Source organism: Ahaetulla prasina, chromosome 1 (genome assembly GCF_028640845.1).
Source record: "Ahaetulla prasina isolate Xishuangbanna chromosome 1, ASM2864084v1, whole genome shotgun sequence".
In the NCBI taxonomy this organism is placed as follows: Eukaryota; Metazoa; Chordata; class Lepidosauria; order Squamata; family Colubridae; genus Ahaetulla; species Ahaetulla prasina.
In genome coordinates this window covers 51,987,678-52,011,397 of record NC_080539.1, presented here as the reverse complement: position 1 = coordinate 52,011,397, position 23,720 = coordinate 51,987,678, and the positions used below count along the sequence as shown (strand labels likewise).

At 34.5% G+C, this 23,720-nt stretch overlaps 1 protein-coding gene across 1 annotated transcript; it reads left to right on the top strand.

The window, feature by feature from the left end:
* Positions 1–1,090: 1,090 nt before the first annotated feature.
* Positions 1,091–22,772, top strand: DYNC2LI1 (dynein cytoplasmic 2 light intermediate chain 1). The gene is made up of 13 exons (XM_058165241.1): positions 1,091–1,193; positions 4,598–4,715; positions 5,910–5,944; positions 6,872–6,941; positions 8,228–8,316; positions 8,884–9,070; positions 11,041–11,109; positions 13,691–13,768; positions 16,106–16,182; positions 16,629–16,699; positions 17,369–17,466; positions 18,319–18,411; positions 22,179–22,772. Exons 1-13 carry the CDS (start codon positions 1,180–1,182, stop codon positions 22,239–22,241), a joined length of 1,062 nt encoding a protein of 353 aa, XP_058021224.1. The 5' UTR covers positions 1,091–1,179; the 3' UTR covers positions 22,242–22,772.
* The last annotated feature ends 948 nt before the right edge of the window (positions 22,773–23,720 follow it).

Genomic DNA, 23,720 nt, shown 5'->3' with positions numbered 1-23,720 from the left:
ATACAAGTTTGAGAAGCACTGCTTTAGAGCATTATTTAGTCAAAATATTCTTGCTCTCATTGCTTTCCCCTTTTTTACTTATTCAAAGCATTTAAACCATACTGTCCAGTGACTGGACTTTTTCTTTTAATTGAAATGTTTCGCTGATTACCCAAGTAGCTTCTTGGATAAGCAGTGAAACGTTTCAAACAACAACAACAAAAAAGCAGCCCTGTTACCATGACTCAGCTTCCAGACTACTTTACCTGAATGACTGAGAATCTTCATCAATCTACTGTCCAGCCTAAATATTTCACAGATTGGCTGTAGGGGTAATTGCTTCTTTTCATTTGAGCAAATAAATCCAAAGCTTTGCTTCCAGATTGACTGCAGAATGCTGCACCGTACAACTTAAAACTCAACAGAAACAAACAGGTATAACAGTTTCTAGGGAGGGGCTTGCTTGACCGGCTTTCAGGCGTCCAGAAATTTAGTAATCGAATAATCCTCAAAGAACACACAATATTCCAATATTATTCCAGCAGTATTCCAGTATTTGAGAGGCTGCCACAAAGAAGAGGGGGTCAACTTATTTTCCAAAGCACCAGAGGGCAGGACAAGAAACCATGGATGGAAACTAATCACTAATAACTAACCTGGAATTAAGGAGAAACTTCCTAACAATTAACCAGTGGAACAGCTTGCCTTCAGAAGTTGTGGGTGCTTCATCACTGGAGATTTATAAGAGACTGGATTACTTGTCTAAAGTGGTATAGGGTCTCCTGCCTGAGAGGAGGGTTGGACTAGAAGACCTTTAAGGTCCCTTCCAGGTCTATTCTGACTGAAGATAAATTTCTGCAGCGCGTGTTATCGAAACATTTTCCCCTAACGATCTTAAATTCTACGCTGACGAAACTTTTAATGACTCTCGTTTTACAAATCCTTCAGCGGGGTAGTACCGATTCTAGCACGTTAACAACTTTGGGCGAGTGAGCAGGCAGGATTACGAGCTATGCCTAGAGAAAAAGTAAACCCCGCGGCTTCTCTGGTGGCGACTAGAAATATTTCTCTTACAATTCTTATAAAGAACTGCAATTCCCATAAACCTCCGCTCGCAGGTTAGGCGCTGTTGCCATGGCGATCTCGGAGTAGATCAAGGCCTACACTTGTCGGCGCCGTTTTTGACGAAGTTGAGAAGAGATGCCTGGGGCCAGGTAAAGAGAAGATCTATTTGGGTTGGGTTTGCCTAAGTGGGGACCCGTGACGTGTTTCACGGGCTATTCCTGCTTTGGGGAGACTTGTGTGTCCTGCGCCCTATATCAATAATCGGCCGGACTGTTTTGCATTCTGGAACCCCATCCCTCCTCGCTGCCCCAGCGAGAGAGAAAGCGATGGCAAATGTGATTCTGAGGCGCCGTTGCCATGGTTATCGGGGAGTAGATCTCGGCCTAAAATCCCCGCCGTTTGTTGACCAAGTTGCCACTTCCGCTCGCTTTCTTTCTCGGAGGAGCTCGCTGGGCCGCTGTTTGTCCCTGTGCCAGCGGGGAAGAGTGCGGTTGCCAAAAGGGGCATCTTCAAGGCGCGCAACTCTTGTCTCGGGGCGGCGGCAGGAGCCAAAAATGTATTTTTCCATACTTTTCCGCTCTAAAAGTGAACGAGCAGTAGCGGTGCTGCCGCGCGATCACTGAGTGAGATCCCACCCTCTGGATCTAAAGCGGGAGAACAAGTTGATTCAAACGGTCAGAGGCGCAACGTGGAACATGGAAGTGACCAGGAGCAGAAGGCGATCTGCCTTCCCTCTGTGCTGCTCATAGGATGCTGACTTGCACAGGGGACAAACCCCTGCAGCCATCTGTTGTAATCGAATCCAGGTTCCCCACCCAGTACAGGTAGTCCTCAATTTATAACCACAATTGAGCCCAACAATTCTGTTAAGTGAGACATTTGTTAAGTGAGTTTTGCCCTGTTTTATGACCTTTCTTCGCACAGTTGGTAAGTGAATCACTGCAGTTGATAAGTTAGTAACCTGGTTGTTAAGTGAATCTGGCTTCCCCGTTGACTTTGCTGATCAGATGGTCGCAAAAGGGGATCACATGACATTGGGACACAGTGACGGTCATGAATACATGTAAGTTGCAAAGCATCTGAATTTTGATCACATGATCATGGGGATGCTTCAAAGGTCATAACTATGGAAAATGGTCACATCACTTTTTTCAGTGCTGTTGTAACTTTGAACAGTCACCAAGTGAACTGTTGTAAGTCGAGGACTACCTGTAATTACAACTAAGGAAAAAGATCTAGAGAAATCCACTCCTCCTTGCAGGGGCCATCTGTCATCACAATACATCACTTTGTTAGACAAGTGGTCACTGTGCTTTTGGCAATTGAAAAGACCTATGGGATAGGAACAGGATATACTGTTAGGGAATTTTGGACAAACACACATGCATTTGAAATTTAATGAAACTCAAATATGATCTTATTAGCAGGAGTTACAGATAGTCCTCAATTTGCAATAGTTCATTGAGTGACCATTCGAAGTTACAACGGCACTGGAAAAAGTGACTTATGACCAATGTTCACCCTTACGACCATTGCAGCATCTCCATGTTCATGTGAAAATTCAGGCAACTGACTTGTATTTATGACGGTCGCAGTGCCCTGAGGTCATGTGATCACCTTTTGCAACATTTTGACAAGCAAAGTCAATGGATAATCCAGATTCACTTAACAATTGTGGCAAGAAAAGTTGTCAAATGCAACAAAATTCACTTAACAATTGTCTTGCTTAGCAACATAAATTTCGGGCTCAATTGTGGTAGTAAGTCAAGGACTACCTGTATTTGCTAATGAGATGAGGAGGAATTCCCCGTAGAAGTCAATGGCAAACCAGTTCTATGCCATAGAAACTACCTGGACATACAGTGGATATAGAAAGTCTACACACCCCTGTTAAAATGTCAGGTTTTTCCATTTTAAAAAAATCAGACCAATTCTGCATCTTTTCTACCTTTATCATAGCACATGTCTGATTCTTGGTGACTTTATAGGCAAGTGCTCTCCATGCTAATATAACACATAAGCTGTACAATTCAATTAAAAAACAAACTCAAGTCATTTAGGTAGCAAAAATAAAAATAAAAAACGTATATTAACAGGGTTGCATTAAAATGCATACCCTTAAATTAATATTTTGTTGAAGCACTTGTTTTTATGACAGCATTTAGTCTTTTGGGTAGAAGCCTGGCACGTAGAATATGTTGCCGTGGGAATCCTTCCAGAAGTTCTCCAAATTGCAAGGTCATCTCCTGTGCACAGCCTTCTTCAGGTCATCCCCACAGACTTTCTATAGTACAGGTGTCAAACTCGCCCATCACATTGCCAGCATGTGACGTATTGCGATGTTTTTCCCCTTCATGGAGCTAGAGTGGACATGACTTGCACATGATGCATCCAGCTTGTGGGTTGCCAGTTTGACACCCCTGTTCTATAGGATTCAGGTCTGGGCTTTTTTTACATCTCAAAAACCTGGCATTTTAACAGGGGTGTGTAGACTTTGTATATCCATTGCATCCACGAAGGAGTAAAGGTTAAAAGAGTATTTACTTTTACGACTACCATGATAGAGCACAGATCAGTGCATACTTCTTAGAATAAAGTCCTACTGAATTGAGTCTCATTTATAGTGATTCCCAAGGCAAGATGTGCCATGCTAATAGGCTTCTACCCCAAAAGACTGAATGCTGTTATAAAAACAAGTGCTTCAACAGAGTATTACTTTAAGAGTGTGCATCTTAACACAACCATGTTATTGTTTGTGAACTCTAAATTGACCCAAAACGTAATCTGTTCTCCACACAAGGCCTAAAACTAGATAAAGAATCCAATTAAACAAATGAGTCAAAAGCATTCTTGTTTTTTTATTTATTGAGAAAAACTATAATGTATAATCATTTATCATTTATAAACTTCAATTAGCCAATAACCCCTTGTGAGTTAGCGATCAGTAAAAAAAGGCATTCCTGCCTTTATCCTACAATAAAGGAAAAATTTATTAATGTGAAAACAGAGCAAAACTGAATGCCAGTCTGTACAGTTTAGAATTCAAATTTCACAAACTACTTTCATGCATTTTAATGATTTTAATGATTCTCAGTGCTATTCTGATTTTAATGTAAGTACATATTTATAACCAGTAATTTATATCATAGCTAATTAATATACGTAATTTTAATTTAAAAATATGCTACTTTGGAATTTATTAGTGTTCCCAATTTCAGTGAAGAAAGAAATGTTTGTCAAAGAAGCTTCTTAAATGATTTTTTTCTTTTTGTGCGTGTGCCTTTTAATCAGTATTGACATCTGGTGACTGCTTGACAAAGTTTTCTTGGCAAAGTTTTTTTGAAGAAGTTTATCATTTCCTCATTTCTAGGGCTGAGAGAGAGTGACTGGCTCAAGATCACCAGTTGGCTTCATGCCTAAAGTGCAATTAGAATTCATAGTCTCCTGGTTTCTAGTCTGGTGCTTAACTGCTAATTCAGAACTGGCTTCTTTAACTGCAATTATTGGGACATTATTCTGTTTGAAGATATTTGTATTTTGTTTTCTTTACTAGCGACACTATATGGGATATTGCTAAAGCGGAAGTTGAGAAAAGAGAAAACAGTGAAGATGGCAGAGACACTCTGGAATGTTGTGAAAGATCGTTATTCTTTTTAGGAAATAAAAATGGGGTAATGATCAGTATTCGACTTTTATTTAAAGCAGAATACTTTGTGTTTTAAATATATAATAAAACAAGTAGTCCTCCTTTAGCAATCAACTTGTTTAGCAACCTTTCACAATTACCACAGTGATGAAAAAGTAACCTTGTGACTAATTTTTGCATTTTGCTTTATGTAAGTTCATAAAGCAAAGGGAAGCTGAAATAAAATTGTAAAATTGTGATGTTTTGCTTAGTGATCAATTTGCTTAACAACTAAGTTGCCCGTCTCAATTGTGGTTGCAAAACAAAGACTATCTGTACTAAGTGTATTTCTTACTTGTGTGTTCTAGTGACAATGATTGCCTCCTGTAACTTTATCCAGCCCATATCTGCAAATATTTTGAGATTCAGTTCCCAGTTTTTCATATTTTACATTATGGGAGGTATCTGAGTCAGTTTGATAGACATCAGGTTGGAGAAGGCTGGCTTAGTGAACTTAAACTTGAATTGTTGACATATTCTGCTATATCTCAGTAAGCAAATATATTAATCTATAGATGACTGATAGAATTTGCAATTTTGGACATACTTACTAAAAATAAGTATAACCAGTCTCATTGCGCCTTATTTTTTAGGTAAGGTTATCCAGAATGAATGGAATCAGCATTATAAAAATAAAGGATATTCTAAAACCTAAGCAACATGTATTTATTTTTATAGAAATGCAAGAACAACATATCATAAATAGACTGTTTTCTCCAACAATTTAATCCTTATAGCATAAAGTAATAAATTATATATTGAAGGTTATGGGTATTACATGCATTCTTTTTTATTTCCATCTCATCAGTTTAAACCACTTCCTGTAGAAATGCATTATTTGATTAACCTTCTATATATACAATTACCAATGATTCCTCATATAAATGTAATTGTTAGACAGATAGCTACTGTCATTCTTGCATTTAAGTGCCCTGTTGTTATTATTAATAACGTCATTTCCAATACTTTGAATAATTAATAGTAATAATACCAGCACAGCTACATTTTGATAAAAAGTAGAAGCCAACTTTCAAATAATCACATGATATATAATTGGCTGAGTTTGGAATTTTCAAATATTTTCTTATAAATTATTTGAAGAATACTTTACAGCATGTAGAATGTACAATATGTTTGAATCACTGACATTTCAATAGCATTCTTTGTTTTTAATTTCTAGGGTAAGACTAGTATTATATTGAGGTGCCTTGACAGGTATGTGTTTAAACTTTGAAAAGTATTTCATATTTTCAAAGTATTTATCAACAATATCTTTATAGGAATACAATATAATAAATTATTTTCAAACAATACATCTAGAAGAAACCATATAAAGAGCACTGTATAGTTAATATCAGATTAGATGTGTTTGTGCACAAGTGTTATAGGATTTGTCACTTACATTTAACATGCACTTACCTTTCAACTGGAGTGATACTTCAGTATTATGATTTGTTTTGGGTCCCTCAGAGCTTATAAAAAACTCAGAATGTATTCCCATTTCCCACTTGTTTTGAACCTTATCTTTTCTGATTTCCAGTAAGCTAGCTATATCAGTCTGTGCTTTAAAATAAACAATAGCTTTTGTGACATTTTAAGCACTAACATATTTATGAAATCAATATATCTTGCAAGAACCATAAGATATTTGACTATTTTTTGAAATGTTGCTTTTTTATTTTTAAATTGTCGGTAGCCATTAAGTAGTACTATTAGTTTTTTAGTGGCTGGAGACATTGTATTGGCGAATTCTATTTCTGCTGTATATTCATTTTGCCAAATTTTCCACTTTTTGAAACTCCAAATATAAAGAGTAAATATTCCTAAATATACATATTTAACTCTTTATAATTCCTTAAGTTTCTAGTCGGCTTTATTAGATTTTTGTTCTTAATTGCATAGTTATTAGAAATAATCTACTAGATATTGTAACAGTTTTAAATTTAATTATTACCTGGAGATTTCATTCCAATGTAGTCATTAGAAATAATTTTCCCCAGCCAGTTTTTTTCTGTGGAATGTAAGTGGAAAGTTTTGTGCAAACTACTTGTTTTTATAATATTTAATATTATAATATTATAATTTTTCTTAGCCTGTCAGTAACTTTGCAAATTTGCTGGGTGGGATATCCTAATCTTTTAGAGATGAAGTTCCAAAACCAACCCTAGCTTTGGAATATACTTTTGGAAGAAGAGCAAAGGGGCATAATACAGTAAGTATATTGATTTGGTAAAGTTTTCTGTGAATGCTGTTGTATTAATCTTTAGAGTTTGAGAATTGCAGCATAATGTATTGTGAGCAGTGCATTGCATCTCATATTACAAAAGTCATGAGCACTACCCTTCGCCAATTTACGTTAATATTGTAATGAGCTTTGAAAAACTTGTATTTTCAGTAAATTACTTTGCAGTGCTTGGAAACAGTATTATGTATTTGCATCATAAGTCTTGTAAGTTTGTAGTTTTCTTTTTGACCAAATTTCAATTGACAACAAACTAGTGAAAATTGACAGCCATTATTTGATCTAATCTATTGTCATCTATTATATATAGATTGCAGTGTATTATATCATCTCTCAACAAAAATATAGTTATCTCCAATAGAGTCAATAAATTGATTCCTACTTTTATATTATATTTCTTGTATTCATCTGCCCATATTAGTTTCTTCTTGTTTTTATCTGATCTATTTTTTGCATTTATAAGTCACATTTTCAGTTGTTGTTCACTTAATCTACTGTTTCTGTTTTGCCTTCTTCTGTTTTTAAGCCTGTGAAGTAGATTTGTTATTTGACAAACCCTGACTGCTTTTCTGGCAGTCGTCTTTCTCATCAACATCACAAAATACATAGTGGCACAATTTTCAATTTCAGTAAATCTCCAACGAAAAGATGCTAGTGTCATCCTTGTCATCTATTATAATATGATAAAAATACCCAGCCACCTCAGGAATCAGATGAAAGTCAGCTAATATGAGAACAGAGTCATCTCATAGGACTAGTGAAGTAATATTTTAGCTCTCTGATCCTCATATTAGCTACATATGAAAAAGGAATATATTTTTGACTTCACTTCCTCTAGTTCCTAATGCTACATGTGCCAGCAACAATATGTTTTCTGTTAAGTAGGTTCCAGATGAGTTTAGATAGTTTAAGGTTAGCTGGAAACATATTTATTACTTGGCAATAAAGCAGTTTCTTTATGTTGACTCCAACAAGAATGGTGGTGTTTCTGAAATTTATTTATAGTGTTATTTGTTTGTAAAGTACATTGCAATCTATATCTGGTAATCATAGGTTTTGGTATATTTATATTTAATTGAAGACTATTTAGATAGAACCAAAAATGTCTTAGGTTTATGTAAAAATCCTATTGGTATTTTATTATTTTTGACAGCTGAGAAATTATGCAATTGAAAACATAGCTATATAAATTTTTTAAATTCTACTAATGCATCAAGACATTACAATGTGAGGGTTTTTTCCTATTACATTTTCAGCCTAAAGATATTGCTCACTTTTGGGAATTAGGTGGTGGAACTTTGTTGTTGGATTTAATCCCTATACCAATAATGGCAGCTAACATAAGGTAAGCAATGACAGGCTTAATTATCAAAAGTAATTTCATTTTACAGAAAGTATTTCAATTTTAAATTTATTTATATTTAAGTACTCAGTAATTTTTCTTGTAGATAATAGTTTGGATTTAGTTACATGAAGCTTGTGCTGTCAAGTTTTCTGCCAATGTTAGAATTGGAGAGTTGTATAGTCAATCCTGTCTAAATAGTGAGATTCTAACATCATCAAAGGAGTCATCAATTTTTATTATAATACAGCTGACTAACTATGCTAGTTTTAACTATTTGTGGGAGTAATTAAAAATGTAGTATGATTTATATTCTTAAATTGGAAATAATATAATTTTTTGTCCTTTGTCTTTTTATCTTTGCCAGTATTACTATTTCAGATACTCTCGGACCATTTGCTAATCCATAGTAACAGGTTTTATTAATACAATTAATAAAACAGCATGTATTTCTTTAATGTTTAGGTAAATCTGCTTAGACTTTGGGAAGGGATGTTTTGATTCATGCTGAAGTTCTCATGGGTGAAATATTAAGGCGATATTTTTAAAAAACAAGGTTCCTTTTTATAGGACATTTGCTGTTATTCTTGTCTTGGATCTTTCAAAACCAAATGAACTCTGGCCAACCATGGAGAGTCTTCTACAAGTCACTAGAAAGCATGTAGACAGAATTATATCAAAACTGGGCCCAAACAATTCCAAAATAGCTACTGAAATTAAGCGGAAGATGTGGAACAATGTGCCAAAGGATCATCCTGTAAGAACTAGTATTTTTTTCATATGTCACAATCTCATACAAAGTTAATTGTTTTGAGAATCATAAACAATTCCTTTATATTTTCACGCATGAGTGAAAATTTATTAGATATAAAAGAAGTTGTTCAATGGAAAATTATAGCAATTGAATGAAAATTTAGCAGGAACAGAAAGGAGATAAGGTTTCTTATGAGTTAGACATCTAATGCTATTGTTATGGCATGTTACAACAATCAGGAGATACGATTTTACAGAAGCACTTTGATATTGGTTTTATAATCTCCTTTTCAAATGAGGGTGATAACTTCTATACATTTTTGTTACCTGGCAAGGCAACTCAAGGAAGCTATAGTTTTAAGAAAAAAATGTAGTTCCAACAACCTTCAATACAACTCTATACTTTGCACTTATTCAAGTGTCTATCACAAAGTCAGTGTCTTTTGATAACATGACAACTAATTAAATATGAATTTTTAGGGACGTTAATACCAGCCCTTGACACTCAGTTGGTAATTTGCTCTCTTGAAGAAAGTAAAATAGATTGCCAAAGCTGTCATTGAAAATATACCTGGTGCTTTTGTCTTGTATAGAAGTTTCACATATTCTATATGCTGAGTGAGGTCATTCCTCAGTGTGGGATTAAATATCATCACTATGCTGATGAAGTGATGATACTCCCTTGTACATCTCTGCCCCAGGCCATTTAAGTAATGTTGTCAAAGTGTTTTCTGAGTGCCTAGAGAATGTGTGGGTCTAGATAGGGAAGAACCAGTTTTGACTCTGGCATTGAAAATAGAGATGTCAGTGTCATAATACACTTATAAATCAATGTTGCAGCCACATCTGAAATAGTCCTCGTAACTGCATCTCAAAAAGTATGTAGTGGAACTACAGAAGATTCAGACGAGATTAATTAAGATGATCAAGGGACTAGGGCAACTTCCCTATTGGGGAAGATTATGACTTTTAAGACCTTTAGGGCTGAAAGGAGACAAATGAGAGGAAATATTTTGAGATATACAAAGTATGCATGGTGTGAATATAGTAGACAAGAAGAAGCTTTATTCCTATTCATGAATTACTTGAACCAGATTTACTTAATTCTGGAAGATTTGGGACAGACAAAATCAAATATTTCTTTTATACAAGTAACTGAATCTTGGAATTTGCTATTATGAAATGTGGTGTTGGTTGTGTTAGCTGGATTCAAAAAATAAGGTACGGACCAGTTCATTTCATGGAAATGATGGAGATCAGTGGCTGTTAGTTTGATGGAAGTATTACTTGATCTGCTGGGAAACTATTAAGCTTCCTTGAGCAACTGACTGGCCACTGTGAGGATAGTGCTTGATTAGATGAACTAAAGATCTATCCATCACCGTACTATATATGTTCTTATGACAAATATATTTCCTGTCTTGCTTCATTTATCACAGAGATTTGCAAACTTGGCTCTTTTAAAACTTGTGGACTTCAACTCCCAGAGTTCCTCAGCCAGCTTTGCTTTGACGAACTCTGGGAGTTGAAGTCCACAAGTCTTAAAAGAGCCAAGTTTGCAGACCCCTGATTTATTGCATTGATTCCAATTCACCAACACTCTGGAATAGGAAGAGCACTTCTCACTTTTTCTGTTATGAAAATCACACACATAAGTGTAAAGGTAAGGTGTCCTGGACAAGAGGAAACCCTTCCCACCAATCTCAGAACCTACTCAGTTTCTTCCTGTCCAGCTTCTGCTACTGTGTAACTTCCTTCATGTTTCAAAGAAGTAGCTTAAGCCACTAGTGAGTTACTGGCATCCCCATTTGACCACACAGGTTAATTGCTGTGCAGTCTTAAATTCTTAAATTCTATTTATCCAAAGCTTATATTGAGAAATGACACTTGTCTATATAATATGGAGCTTTATTTTTTCAGCAAACTGTCATTACATTTGCAATTGATGATAACAATACTGTTGTTTCTTATTAGGATCGTGAGCTAATTGACCCATTTCCAATTCCACTAGTTATAATTGGAAGCAAATATGATCTATTTCATGTAAGTAAGGCTCATTTAAGCTTTTCTGCTATGTACAATTTGGTGAGTTTGGATTTTTATTTTTTAAAATAATTTCATTATATATGTTTTTTGGGGCTAAATATTATTTTCCCTTTAGTTTACTGATGCCGAGAAATGTAATATGTACAGTTACTATTGGGAATGAATAAGTTAATTATGTAACAGTGAAGTTTCTGGTAAACATTATAGTATCTTTTTAAAAAAGAGTTAGTATATTCTTCTTTCTGTAGCAAATATACACACTTTCATCACTTAACAATTGATCTGTTCCTCTGATCAGAATTGAATGATAGCTTCACTTTCTAAAGTCCTGGCATTGATTTATAAAATAAGTTTTTGAAGCTATGATTTTTTGTTTTTTTTTTATTGAAGGATCATCTTGATCAGCTAAAGAAGCCCTGGAAAATGAGATACATTAGTAACAAGATAAGACTTAAAATGAGATAAATGAGATAAATTAGTACAAAGACCTGTTCTCTAAGAATTCCCTCCTAAAGAAATCTTTTAAGCCTCAATATGATTCATACTTTGTGTGTTACTTAAACTTTTAATTATAACATCTCAGTGTTTTAGTTATATAGCTTACCATCAACACATATTCCTTTCATTATTTCATTTTAATGCATTTGAAAACAAAAATAAACACAGTCTTTTTGCATTCTTAAATGCAATTTCTAAGCATTATTAGGTAGGGTTCGGTATATTTTAGAAAGCTTTCATTCTTAGTACTTAGGTAGCAAGATAAAACATTCATACCAAATCACCTGTATCAATACATAATTGCTAGCATTGCAAATCTGGGTTCCTTCAACAGCTTGCTTTAGAAATCATATTCCTTCGAGATGACTCAGTCATATTCCAAAAACAGAATGAACAGACCCTGATGAGATATGGTTAAAACAAGTTTGAAATAGATAGACAGGCAGCTGAAATTGATCAGAATTATAAATTCAGCAGAAATAGTATAATTATGATCAAAGGTCCATTAGTGAAATATCTCTAACTTACACACTAGTTAAAGCACAATCATCTTGAAGCCGTGCTATCCCTCTTTTATTCTTATTTGTCTTATGATCCAATACAAGTAATCTTCAAGTTATTAACCATTTGTTCAGCAACCAAGTTAAGCAATGCTAAACAAATGGTATTTACACCTGGTCCCCAAAGTTATGGCCGTTGCAGCCCCCCTGCAGTTACATGATCAAAATTCAGGTGCTTGGTACCCATCCACATAGCCATAGGGGTGTTCAAATCCCCCCCTTCTCTATCTGCCTCCCTATCTTTACCCTTTTTGTATGTAGCAGCACTCCTTCGCACCTTAAGCCTCACACTGCAATCAGCCATCCAGCATCACAAAACAAAGCCCCACCTCCCATCACCACCATGCACTCTGCAGGCTCTGCCACACCCACCCGACCTTTACCGTCTTCCACTGCAATGAGACTTGCCCAGCCTGGCCTTATGTGAGCCAGCTACTGGCCATGCCAGGCCTTCCCATGCCACTCACATTGTTCTCCAAATTGTATGTACCCCAAATCTTCTTTCCCCAGCTTTCCGTTACTTACACACAATCCCTACCTTCCTTCCATGGCATCTCTATGCTTGCCCACATCTGCGCCCTCCTTCCCTTGCCCTTCTGCCCTCACATGCACCCCACGCCCTCCTTCCCTAGCCTCCCTGTGCTCCTACGACAGCATTTCCTCCCCCAACTTGTGCATGGCCTGTGCAGGGCCTGCCACCTTCCTGCAGCCTTTTACACTGCTTGCTTGGGAGTCCCACAAGCAGTACATTTTGTATTGTGACAACAACCAGGATTGACTAGATTGCTGTCACTAAGCAATGTGGTCACATGACATCATACTTTACAACCGTTTCACTTCATGACGGCAATCCCTGTCGCAATTGCCATTGTAACTCAATGATTACCTGTACTGTAATAGAAGAGCTCTTGATTTATTAAATCATATTTTTCTGTTGTTTAAGTTAAATAATTCCAATTTAACTGTAATATGCCAAACAATTGTTTGGGTTTGAGATAATTATGATTTATATTCCATAATTAAAGTACAGTTTCCTGATTCATGTACAGATATTTATTCTTAGCCCAATAAATCAAGACTTATTAGACTAGAACAATTACATGTAGATCAGATCTTAGTTAATGCTTGGAAACTGTCACTATTATTATTTAGCTATAGTAGTTTGAACAATATTGGAAAAGTTCACCATATACATTGGAATATTCATTAGGTTAATTTATTTCTAGTAATAATAATACATTTAAACATGTCCATATGTGCTTAGGATCATTTTCAATTTATTATACCAAAAGTTGATAAAAATAATCCATCTCTATAATTCTGCTTTCAGATATGTTGATAATTTAATAACAACACCATGATTACTTGCCACCTTTCAGAGAAATAATACGTTTTTGCTGATACTGAGGTGAAAGTAACATTTGACCTAATTTTTAAATAGTTATCTCTTAGTTTAAAAATATGTAATGTAACACTATTATATACTGTAAAATACCTAGGATGCTATTTTTTTTTTTTAGGAATTTGATTCTGAGATGAAAAAAATAATATACAAGACACTTCGATTTGTTGCTCATTATTATGGTGCATCTTTAGCGGTATGTATGATTGCATTTCAGAAATACAATCCAACTGATATTTAATCTTTTGAGTCTTTTGGTTTCACTGAAAATAAAAACTTACTGTGTAACAGGAATGAAAAAAAGCAAATCTCATCTTATAAAATATATATTTTAAAACAGTCCTATAAAATATATGTATATAAATGTCAAATACAATTACCAGTACATATAGGGTGGCTCGGGCTAGGATGTTGAGCTTGTCGATCGAAAGGTTGGCAGCTCAGCGGTTCGAATCCCTAGTGCTGCCGTGTAGGGGTGAGCTCCTGTTACTTGTCCCAGCTTCTGCCAACCTAGCAGTTTCGAAAGCACGTAAAAATGCAAGTAGAAAAAATAGGGACCACCTTTGGTGGAAAGGTAACAGCGTTCCATGCGCCTTTGGCATTGAGTCATGCCGGCCACATGACCACGGAGACGTCTTTGGACACTGCTGGCTCTTCGGCTTTGAAACGGAGATGAGCACCGCCCCCTAGAGTCCACAATGACTAGCACGTATGTGCGAGGGGAACCTTTACCTTTTTATAGAATGCTACTTAATATTGAGCCTGCCTGGTTTGAAAAAGATATGCCGTAAGAGAACATAAATGAATGAAAAGTTCAATTATTTGCCAAATGGAAAAAAATAGCACATTTTATTTATAAAATATAATACAATCAAAGGAAATACAAAAATAAGTTTGTAACACTGTGGATAGTATAGGTCTAAATCTAAAGTGTAGAAAGGTTATGGTTATTTTAAGTATTCTTCAATAAAGAAAATTCTAAAGTTTTTTTTAAAAAATCATTACTTTTATATTGCAATGAATTACTTTTTTCTGTGTGGACACTTGATAGCTTCTGAATTAAATTACTCTACTGTAGTTGGAATTACATTGTTGTGTTTGGATCTAATTGATATTTAATTGACCAACCAATCTCGGTGAAGTGTATCAATCTGTTGGCATAGATACTTTATTCATGACATGCTTCAGAACCAATATTCTCCTAGCAAATCCTCAGTAGAATTCTCTTCTCTCTGATGTCACCTTTAAATATATTTCAGCAGTCCCTTCAAGGCCAGGCCTTCTAAAAGTTACTATTGAAACAGACACATATTAATACAGAAATATAAAACTACAAGAGTAGAAAAGGAAAAAGAAATATAAAGAAACAACAAATGTATACATTTGGCAACGTTGATACCATTGTATATTTGTATGTAAATGATTATATAATATTAAGAAGTATAAAGATTATACATATATTCATTTAAAATGGATATGTTTTAAAGTTTTCTACTAAAAAGATTCAGATTGGGACTCTTCCATACCCAGCTCAAAATGGTTTTATATAAATGAAGACATTAGAACACATTTTTAGGTTTATTGGAAATTATAGTTAAAAATGGAAAATAGATTTCATTAAAGCAAGCTGCAATTGTTCTTCAAAAGATTTTACCACTGTAAAATCCATTGCAAATTACAAATGTACTATTATAAAATTTATTTTTATGATCAATTCTTCAAAATAAATTGATGGCAGATTTATGCTATAAAGAAATACAAGCTCATTTATAGAATTCACATCCCAAATCCTCTTCCCATACATTTTCTGTGATTTTCAAGGAAACCTATCACATATGCTGTATTATTTTAAAATATTAACATTAGAATAATAATGGTTTTAAAAAATTAATTTGTATCTTAAAAATGGATAATATTTAACTCTTTAAAAGAGACAGAGGTGAACTAGTCTTTAAATCTTATTTGTGTTAAGAATAAATGAATTCTTAAAATCTTAGAAATATTATGTCTACATCAAAGTACAGATATTCCTTTACTTAACAACCACAATTTAGCCCAAAGTTAATGTTGCTAAGTGAGAAATCTGTTGTGAGTTTTGCCCCATTTTACTTTTCTTGCCATATTTATTACGTGAATTACTATAGCTGTTAAATTAGTAACACGGTTATTAAGTAAATCTGGCTTCCCTGTTGACTTGTCTGACTTGTCAGAAAGTCACAAAGGGTGATCACATGACCCCAGGACACTGCAACTGTCATAAATAGGAATCAGTTGCCAAGCATCTGAATGTAAATCACATGACCCTGGAAATACTATAACGGACATAAGTGTAAAAAAATGTTATAACTCATTTTTTTCAGTGCCATTGTAATTTTGAATGGTCACTAAACAAACTGTCGTAAGGCTACCTGTAGGGCTCATAGAAATCTGTGTATGTTCACTCATGTTAAAAGGGGGGCAAGTTTTGAATGGGCTGGGTATGTCATTTTACCATGTGAAGAATATAATCCAAATTTTTATGTTCTTCTCTCAGTTTACTAGCAAATCAGAAGCTCTGTGGCTGAAAACACGGGCACTAATTAACCATTTGGCCTTTGGCTTTGATAGAAGGTAAGTGATATGATTTTAAAGAAATGGCAATCCTGTCCAAAATGTTCAGTAGATAAATGCAAATAGATTTTAAGGCAACTCTTCTATATGATCAAGGATTCTTGCTCTCAAATATTGGCCACCCAATTAAGGTTTATGAAATAAGCAAAGTTGCAAGTGCTGAAAATGTTTTTAAATTAGGCATTTGTCTGGAGAATATTTTCCTGCTTTAAATGAGCAAAGCATTTGTAACAAGTGGGTATTTGTTAAAAAAGTAGCACTGTGCAATCCCAGGAAAACCACAGTTTATTTAAAGAGTTGTAGCAGGAGTTTCATTTATGCCTTCACGTACTTCAGCGTGCTTTTGGAATTGAATATGAAGAATTGCATAGTCCTGCTCATACATGTTGCAAATTAAACTCTTGGACAATGCTTATAATTAATTTATTCTGTTCATATTTTTAAAGCAAATCCATGTCAGTGGATCCAAGTAAACCGCTTTTTATTCCAGCAGGAATGGACTCCCTTAGTCAAATAGGTTGGTAATCTTTTTTAATTTGATTGACTGTAGTTTAGTTATTGCCCATGCAGATTTAAAAATGTAGAGAGCAGGGGTATCAAACTCAGAGCCCACGGACCAAATCCAGCCCGTGGAATGCTTAGATCTGGCCTGCATTTCTTTAAAATAAAACCTGGTCTTATATTAATTTTTGCTCCAAAAGACACTTTAGGGCTTATTTTCCCATCAGGTGTTATTTTCAGGAAAATATGGCACTAAATGCATCTGTGTAACTGACAATTTTAACTGGGACTTATTTTTGGAGTAGGGCTTATTATTAAAAGCATCCTGAGAAATCATGCCAGAGCTTATTTTTTGATTGGGTCTTATTTTTGGGGAAACACGGTAGGCTGGGCTGAGGGAAAGTAAGTTAATAATAATATACTAACAGAGTTGGAAGGGACCTTGGAGGTCTTCTAGTCCAACCCCCTGCCCAGGCAGGAAACCAAACACCACTTCAGACAAATGGTTATCCAACATCTTCTTAAAAATTTCCAGTGTTGGAGCATTCACAACTTAACAAATTCAAATCATCCAGTGGCAGGGGTATCATGGAGAAAATGGGAAGAGGCAGCAGATGGCAGATGGCTTACTTCTCTTTTAAACTGTTGAGTGAATATTATTACAAATATTTTTAATAATTGTTAGGACCGCCTCCTGCTTCTGATAGTGACATTGGAAAGTTGCATGCACAAACTCCTTTGGATTTATGGAAAAAGGTTTTTGGAAAGATATTTCCCCCAAAGGTAGGCTTATTTCTAATGTATATATTAGAATATATTAATTTTTTATTAATAATTATTAATGATATATTAAATTACCCCTAACTAACCCAAAATGTTAGTTCTGTTCACCACAGTTTGGACCAATAAAATATAACTGAATCCCATTAAGAATAAAGGAACTTAAGAATCCCTATGGAGACCCAGCCTTTTAGCTGATGTTCTATTAGCAGTCAGTACTGCCTAGTTGGCTACAGCCATCATAGCCTAGGACCTTCATCGTAAATTGCCCTATATATGAATGAGCTGCAAAGGAAAAAAACAGATGCCCCTATAGGAGTATTAACTTCACTGTGGAATGAATGCCTTTTTGCATTTTGCTTGAAATATTGCAGAGACAAAGCTGCTTTTCTGCCTATTACTGCATAAATCACACATGGTGCACCCAAGCCACCTTCTCATTCTACTAATAAGAGTTGCCTAAAACAACCCAGACATGTTACAGTTTTGGTGTCCTTGATAGACAAATCTGTATTCAGAGGTGGAGGGAAAGGGGAGCAGGCTCTAATTTGATTATTTTAGCAGTAAAAAAATGGGAACTTCCTTCACAGCATTAGATAATTCTGATTAGGATATCAAATAGATTGGTAATAAAATAATAATAATTAAAACAATAATACATTATAATCAATCATAATATAATATCAAATAAAAAACCCTTTCAATTAAAAAGTTCACAACAAATAATTAGCAGAGGAAAAAGGGATATTTGGGCTGAAAATGTTTTTCTATGTTTGTTAAGGGACATTTCAAGGCACACTTAAGTTAAGCAAGTAAATAGAATTACTTTTTCTACTTTTTACTTTATATTTTCAGAAAGTAGACATTTTCAAAGAAGCTAGGGACCCAGCTCGGGATCCACAATATGCTGAATATGAAGTTGATGCTATGCGAAGTCAAAAAAATGAGGTATGTTGTTATGCTACTATTGTGGCCATATTTTCTATAATAAAACCTGGATAATTTATCTGGTGTTCCTCAGCTGCCATGAATATGTCCCAAACCAGTAAAGTTGAGCTTTTCTGGTCAGAGATCCTCTTTTAATCACAAAGGAGTTTTTTCCCCCAAATCACTGTGAATAATAATTTCCTAACATAATACACAACAATTTGAGTTACTATAAAAACAAAACAGATAAAGACTTCTGCATGAGAATTTGTGAGTTAGCATGTCTCCAAAGGAGCAGCAAAAAATTCAATGTCACAACTGACGGACTAGCAAGGAGACCAGTCCTGCGAAATCTCTCAGATGTATTTATCATTGGATAGTTTAATATTAGTTTCTAGAAAATTATTTATTTATATGTATATTAACCCAAATACATCTACGTAATCCCTATGAAGGGACACGGTGGTTCAGGGGCTAGGACGTTGAGCTTGTCGATCGAAAGGTCGGCAGCTCAGTGGTTCGAATCCCTAGTGCTGCCGTGTAGGGGTAAGCTCCTGTTACTTGTCCCAGCTTCTGCCAACCTAGCAGTCTCGAAAGCACGTAAAAATGCAAGTAGAAAAAATAGGGACCACCTTTGATGGGAAGGTAACAGCGTTCCGTGCGCCTTTGGCATTGAGTCATGCCGGCCACATGACCACGGAGACATCTTCGGACAGCGCTGGCTCTTCGGCTTTGTAACGGAGATGAGCACTGCCCCCTAGAGTCAGCAACGACTAGCACATATGTACGAGGGGAACCTTTACCTTTAATCCCTATGAAAAGTCTGTCCCTTCCATTAAGGTGATAGAACCATAAATAAGAATACTCCATTCTGAAATCCACATTGAGTAATGGTATGATAGTACAGTCTGACATTTAGAATTGCTAGGCTATACCTTTCTTCCTAATCTTGCAAATTCTTGGATTTGTTTCTTGACGTTTTGTTACACTGCCATTATTTGTCTATGCCATTCATTCAGTATCTTATTCTCAATAGAGATTAAAATAATTGGAAATAGAAATTTTAGTCTTGGTAAAGTATTCATTTTAACTGCTGTACTTCTTTGTAACCAAGACAAATTTTATTTCTTCTATCTAGAAATATCGAGTATTATATGTTTCCAAATTGGGAAATAATAATTTTTGAATAGATTCCTAAATATTTAGACTTTTTTAGCAGTAAACTCAATGCCAATTAGCCAATTCACAAATTGGCCTAGTTTAACATAAATGCATCTTAGGGATCACATCATTAGTAGTGAACTAAATTATTATCTTAACTGATATAATGTTTATTTATGGAGCTGAAATCATCTGCAATTAAATATATATTCTAGGATACTTCCACTAGATTGCAAATAAATTTGGAATGACAGATTTAGGTCATTAATTATGATCCTGATTTGTGTATGAATGTGTGTACATTCCACTGGATTATGACTTTCATAGAGCTCAGATATGTTACTGAATTTATTTTGTCACTTAGAATAGAGCATTCAGTTTAATTGCTTGTCATATACATTCTTGCTTTTCGTTCATTCAAAATGTGCTTGGGTGCTGCTTTTATTAACAAAATAGGAAAAACAGGGTAGCAGTATGATTAATTTTCAGTATGATTTAATCTTTTTCCAGGAGTTTGTTAGTTGCAGCATTCTTTTCTTTTAGAAAGATTGTTATCGTTATTGATGTCATTGAATGTTGCTACAGCTTTTGTTGCTGGTACTATTGCAGGAAAAATATGGTAATAGACAAGTTTCTGTCAAAAGAAAATTATCTGCAGTTATTTCCCTAAAATTTCCATTTGAAGTTCAGTTATTATAAGATTATTGTAACATTTGAACTGGCTTTTATGAAAACATTTTGGGATTTTTATATTTCATTTGATTTTAAAAGCTGCTAGATAACCCTGAATACATCTGTACGAAAACAATTCCTAGTCTACATTCAGTTTTTAAATGCATTAGGATTTCCCATAATTATATGAAAATTGAGAGTGAAATGGCTGTTATCTTAAGAATAAGTATTAAATGCTTCAGAAAGCTAATCTTTTCCCCCCTTTTTGTAGTCCTTTGTTCCATGCATTCTTTTAAAGATAAAGCATTTATAGAGAGAAGAGCATTTATGCTAAAGGTATACTGTCAAATAGAATGCTTTGTATTCTCTTTCTTGGAGGTATTCACGCATGGTAGCATTTTAGTTTGTGCATTTTTCCCTGATAGTTTCATGTTGTTCTTTGGACTCAGAATGTCTATCTATAGAGTTTTATATACTTCTCATATTGCTGCTGACATTAAGGACCACGGATTGGAAGCAGTACTAGGGATCTCTATTTCTAACCAAATCTTTCTCAAAGTCAAAGAAAAATCTTTTCCTAGAATGAAACTGTTTGGACTTTTTTTTTTTTTTTTGCACTGATGCTCAGCTGCCATGGAAAAAGCCTACCATCCTTCTAGAATACACCACATGTCCATGTATATCAATCGAATTTCAATGAAATTAGCTTGTAGTGACAATGAAGAGGCTCTGCTATCAGAAGATATTTAAAATCACAGGATTTGAGATCCTGTTTACTTCAGATTTTCTTAATACAAATAATTTGATAGAATAAACCTATATTATCAATGTTATGCACTTCAGAGGTATTGTGCAATAATTAATGTTTATTTATATCATTATCAGACTGTGATATAGAAAGTAATTTTGGTAACCTTTACTTAAAATAAAGAAATTCCGCATTCCTAATCCTAACTCTTCAGAATAGTTTACAATCAGTTAACTCAGAATTAAGGCTTATTTGATCAGTGGAGATCACAGCTCCAACATAATCCTTTTCCATTTGAAAAAGAATTCAAACTAATCTTAGTGCTACATCCTGAAATGGATGACACTAGATTTAATTTCTGGCTATTTTAAAAACCAATTATAGCTCAGTTGTTTAGTACTTAGTACTTAGTACAATTGTTGATATTTTTCAAGTTGTTTGCACAGTTGTTAGTATTCAAGTCACTTTCTGCTTTGCCTGATCAGATAAGTAAATATATTTCTGGAGAACAAGAAGGGACTAAAAATGTATGCACTCAGTTTGAGAAGTTAATTAATAATTTTGCCAAATTTACAGAAAGATATGTAACAAACTAAAATAATTTATGAAATGCCATATGAAAAATGTTTTCATTTCATTATGATGATAAATCCTCTAGTCCACATTTATACTTTTCCATTTTGAAAATTCAAAATCAATTCACTTTTGAACTGTTGAGTTACTAAATAAAAAGCTGTTTCCATGCCTCGATATAGCCCTGGGTAAGGGCTCTTTGAAACTGCAAGTGGTTGGTATGAGTGCTCTTACGGTAATATGCTTCAGTAATTTTCTAGCAAACCTTGGCATTTGAATGGCAAACAGAAACGGTATGAAATTAAAAAATAAAACTATAGTTTCCTTAATGTAAAAAATGTTCCTGAAAGCTTCTTTAACCATGGCTTATTCTATGAACCACTTGCAGTTTCAAAGATGAAACTGATGCACCAATTTGCCCAATGACGGTTATAAACAATAAGACCAAGAGTTTTAGTAGTACAGTATGTAGATACTTGTAGGATACAAAGGGAAAGGTTCAATGATTCAATATTTGCAGCAGAATATAAAATGAGATGCATAGTTGGATTCATAATATTCACAAGCTGAAAAGTGCAATGCAGTCGTTAAGATCTTGTGATTTAATGCTTTAATCTATCCGTTTCCCTTTCAGGAATTAGAACAGTACAAAAGAAATGCTGCTAAAACCTGGAAAGAAATAGAATTTGATTCTTGACTGAGAATTATTTAAACCTATATTTCGTACATTTAAGTGGATTCGTGACGTTTTAAGAGCTGTTTAATATATGACATGAGATCAGTTGTCTCAAGAAGAATTGAAAGGGTATCTGAAAAATCAACCAACAGTAAATTGATGTCCTACTGCCCAGATGGCTAGCATAGCCAGCCATTATATTGAAACGTTGCGTACATATATATTATCTATTGGCTACATTGAAGCTACATTTCTTGCAGACTGTTTTTGTTTAAATTGAGGAATGCACAGATTTTATTGATTTTAGTGAAAGTATACTTGAAAATAAGGAAATTCATCTTTATGTTTTCACACATCAATAATTTAAGCCAATTTAAACTGTATTGAAAAATATTTACATTTTAAATAAAGTTTTCAGTACAAGATAAGTTGTATATATATATATGGATTTCTTGTGTATATATAAATACATATATTTGTTTTCGTAATACATATATATGACATTTTTATGTAACAATTTCAATAAAAAGTAACTCCAATTCATTTCAATTGTCCATGCATAATCTATGTCTATGGCTAACTGGTTTGTAAAATATAACTAGCATCAACTACATCAGTCCACTTTGTCTTTTTCAATACAAATAGTCCTCCGTTAGTGACTATTTGTTCAGCTACCATTCAAAGTTATGACAGTACTGAAGAAAGACATTTACAGTTTGTCCTTGAAATTGCAGTCATCATGGTCACATGATAATTCAGACACTTGGCAACTAGCTCACAATTATGACAGCCTCTTGCAGTCACACGATAATTATTTGTGACCTTGCCTGCCAGCTTTTAACAAGCAAAGCCAATGAGAAAGCCAGCAGGAGGTCACAAATAGCAATCACATGACATCACACCTAATGACCACACAGGATTTGCTTAACAAACTCAACTGGAACTCTTGTTATAAGTGAGTGTGCTGTCGGCTACATTGTTTAGAACAGAGTTCCTAATCCTAATTACCATTGTTAACCAAGGACTGACTATTGAAGAACTAATCTCTTAGCAATAATAAGGATAATAATAAAAGTATGGAGAATCTGTTTCTATTGTCCAGCTGCAGTTTCCAGGTTGAAGGCATGTTGTTCAAATGTATGTGTGCATCTAAAAATATTAAACTTTGTTTCAAATTCAAATAATTACCAGAACATATTAATTCCAATAAAGCCTTTTTTAGGTGGAACAAGTAAGGAGAAAATATAAAGCCTTGTCTTATTCCTTTCCTGACTTGGAGCCAATTTATTTTGCCATGTTCCATCTGGACTGCACCTTATCCTGTATATACAGTAGGTTTTTCCATTTCCATTTTCTGAAGGGCATTCCACAGCTTATTATGGTTAACACAATTAAAGGCTTGCTATAATCTGTGGAGCCCATATTGTATTCTTTAGCTTTATCAATTATCCAGCCTATCAAAAAGCTTCATTGTTTCTCAACCTATTCTGAAAATCCAGT

What these genes read in the sequence shown, in the direction of transcription:
- DYNC2LI1 (XM_058165241.1), top strand. An exon ending in TTTTAGGAAATAAAAATGGG is followed by an intron (nt 4,716 to 5,909) that starts GTAATGATCAGT and finishes TTTAATTTCTAG; the next exon opens with GGTAAGACTAGTATTATATT. An exon ending in GCCTTTGGCTTTGATAGAAG is followed by an intron (nt 16,183 to 16,628) that starts GTAAGTGATATG and finishes ATATTTTTAAAG; the next exon opens with CAAATCCATGTCAGTGGATC.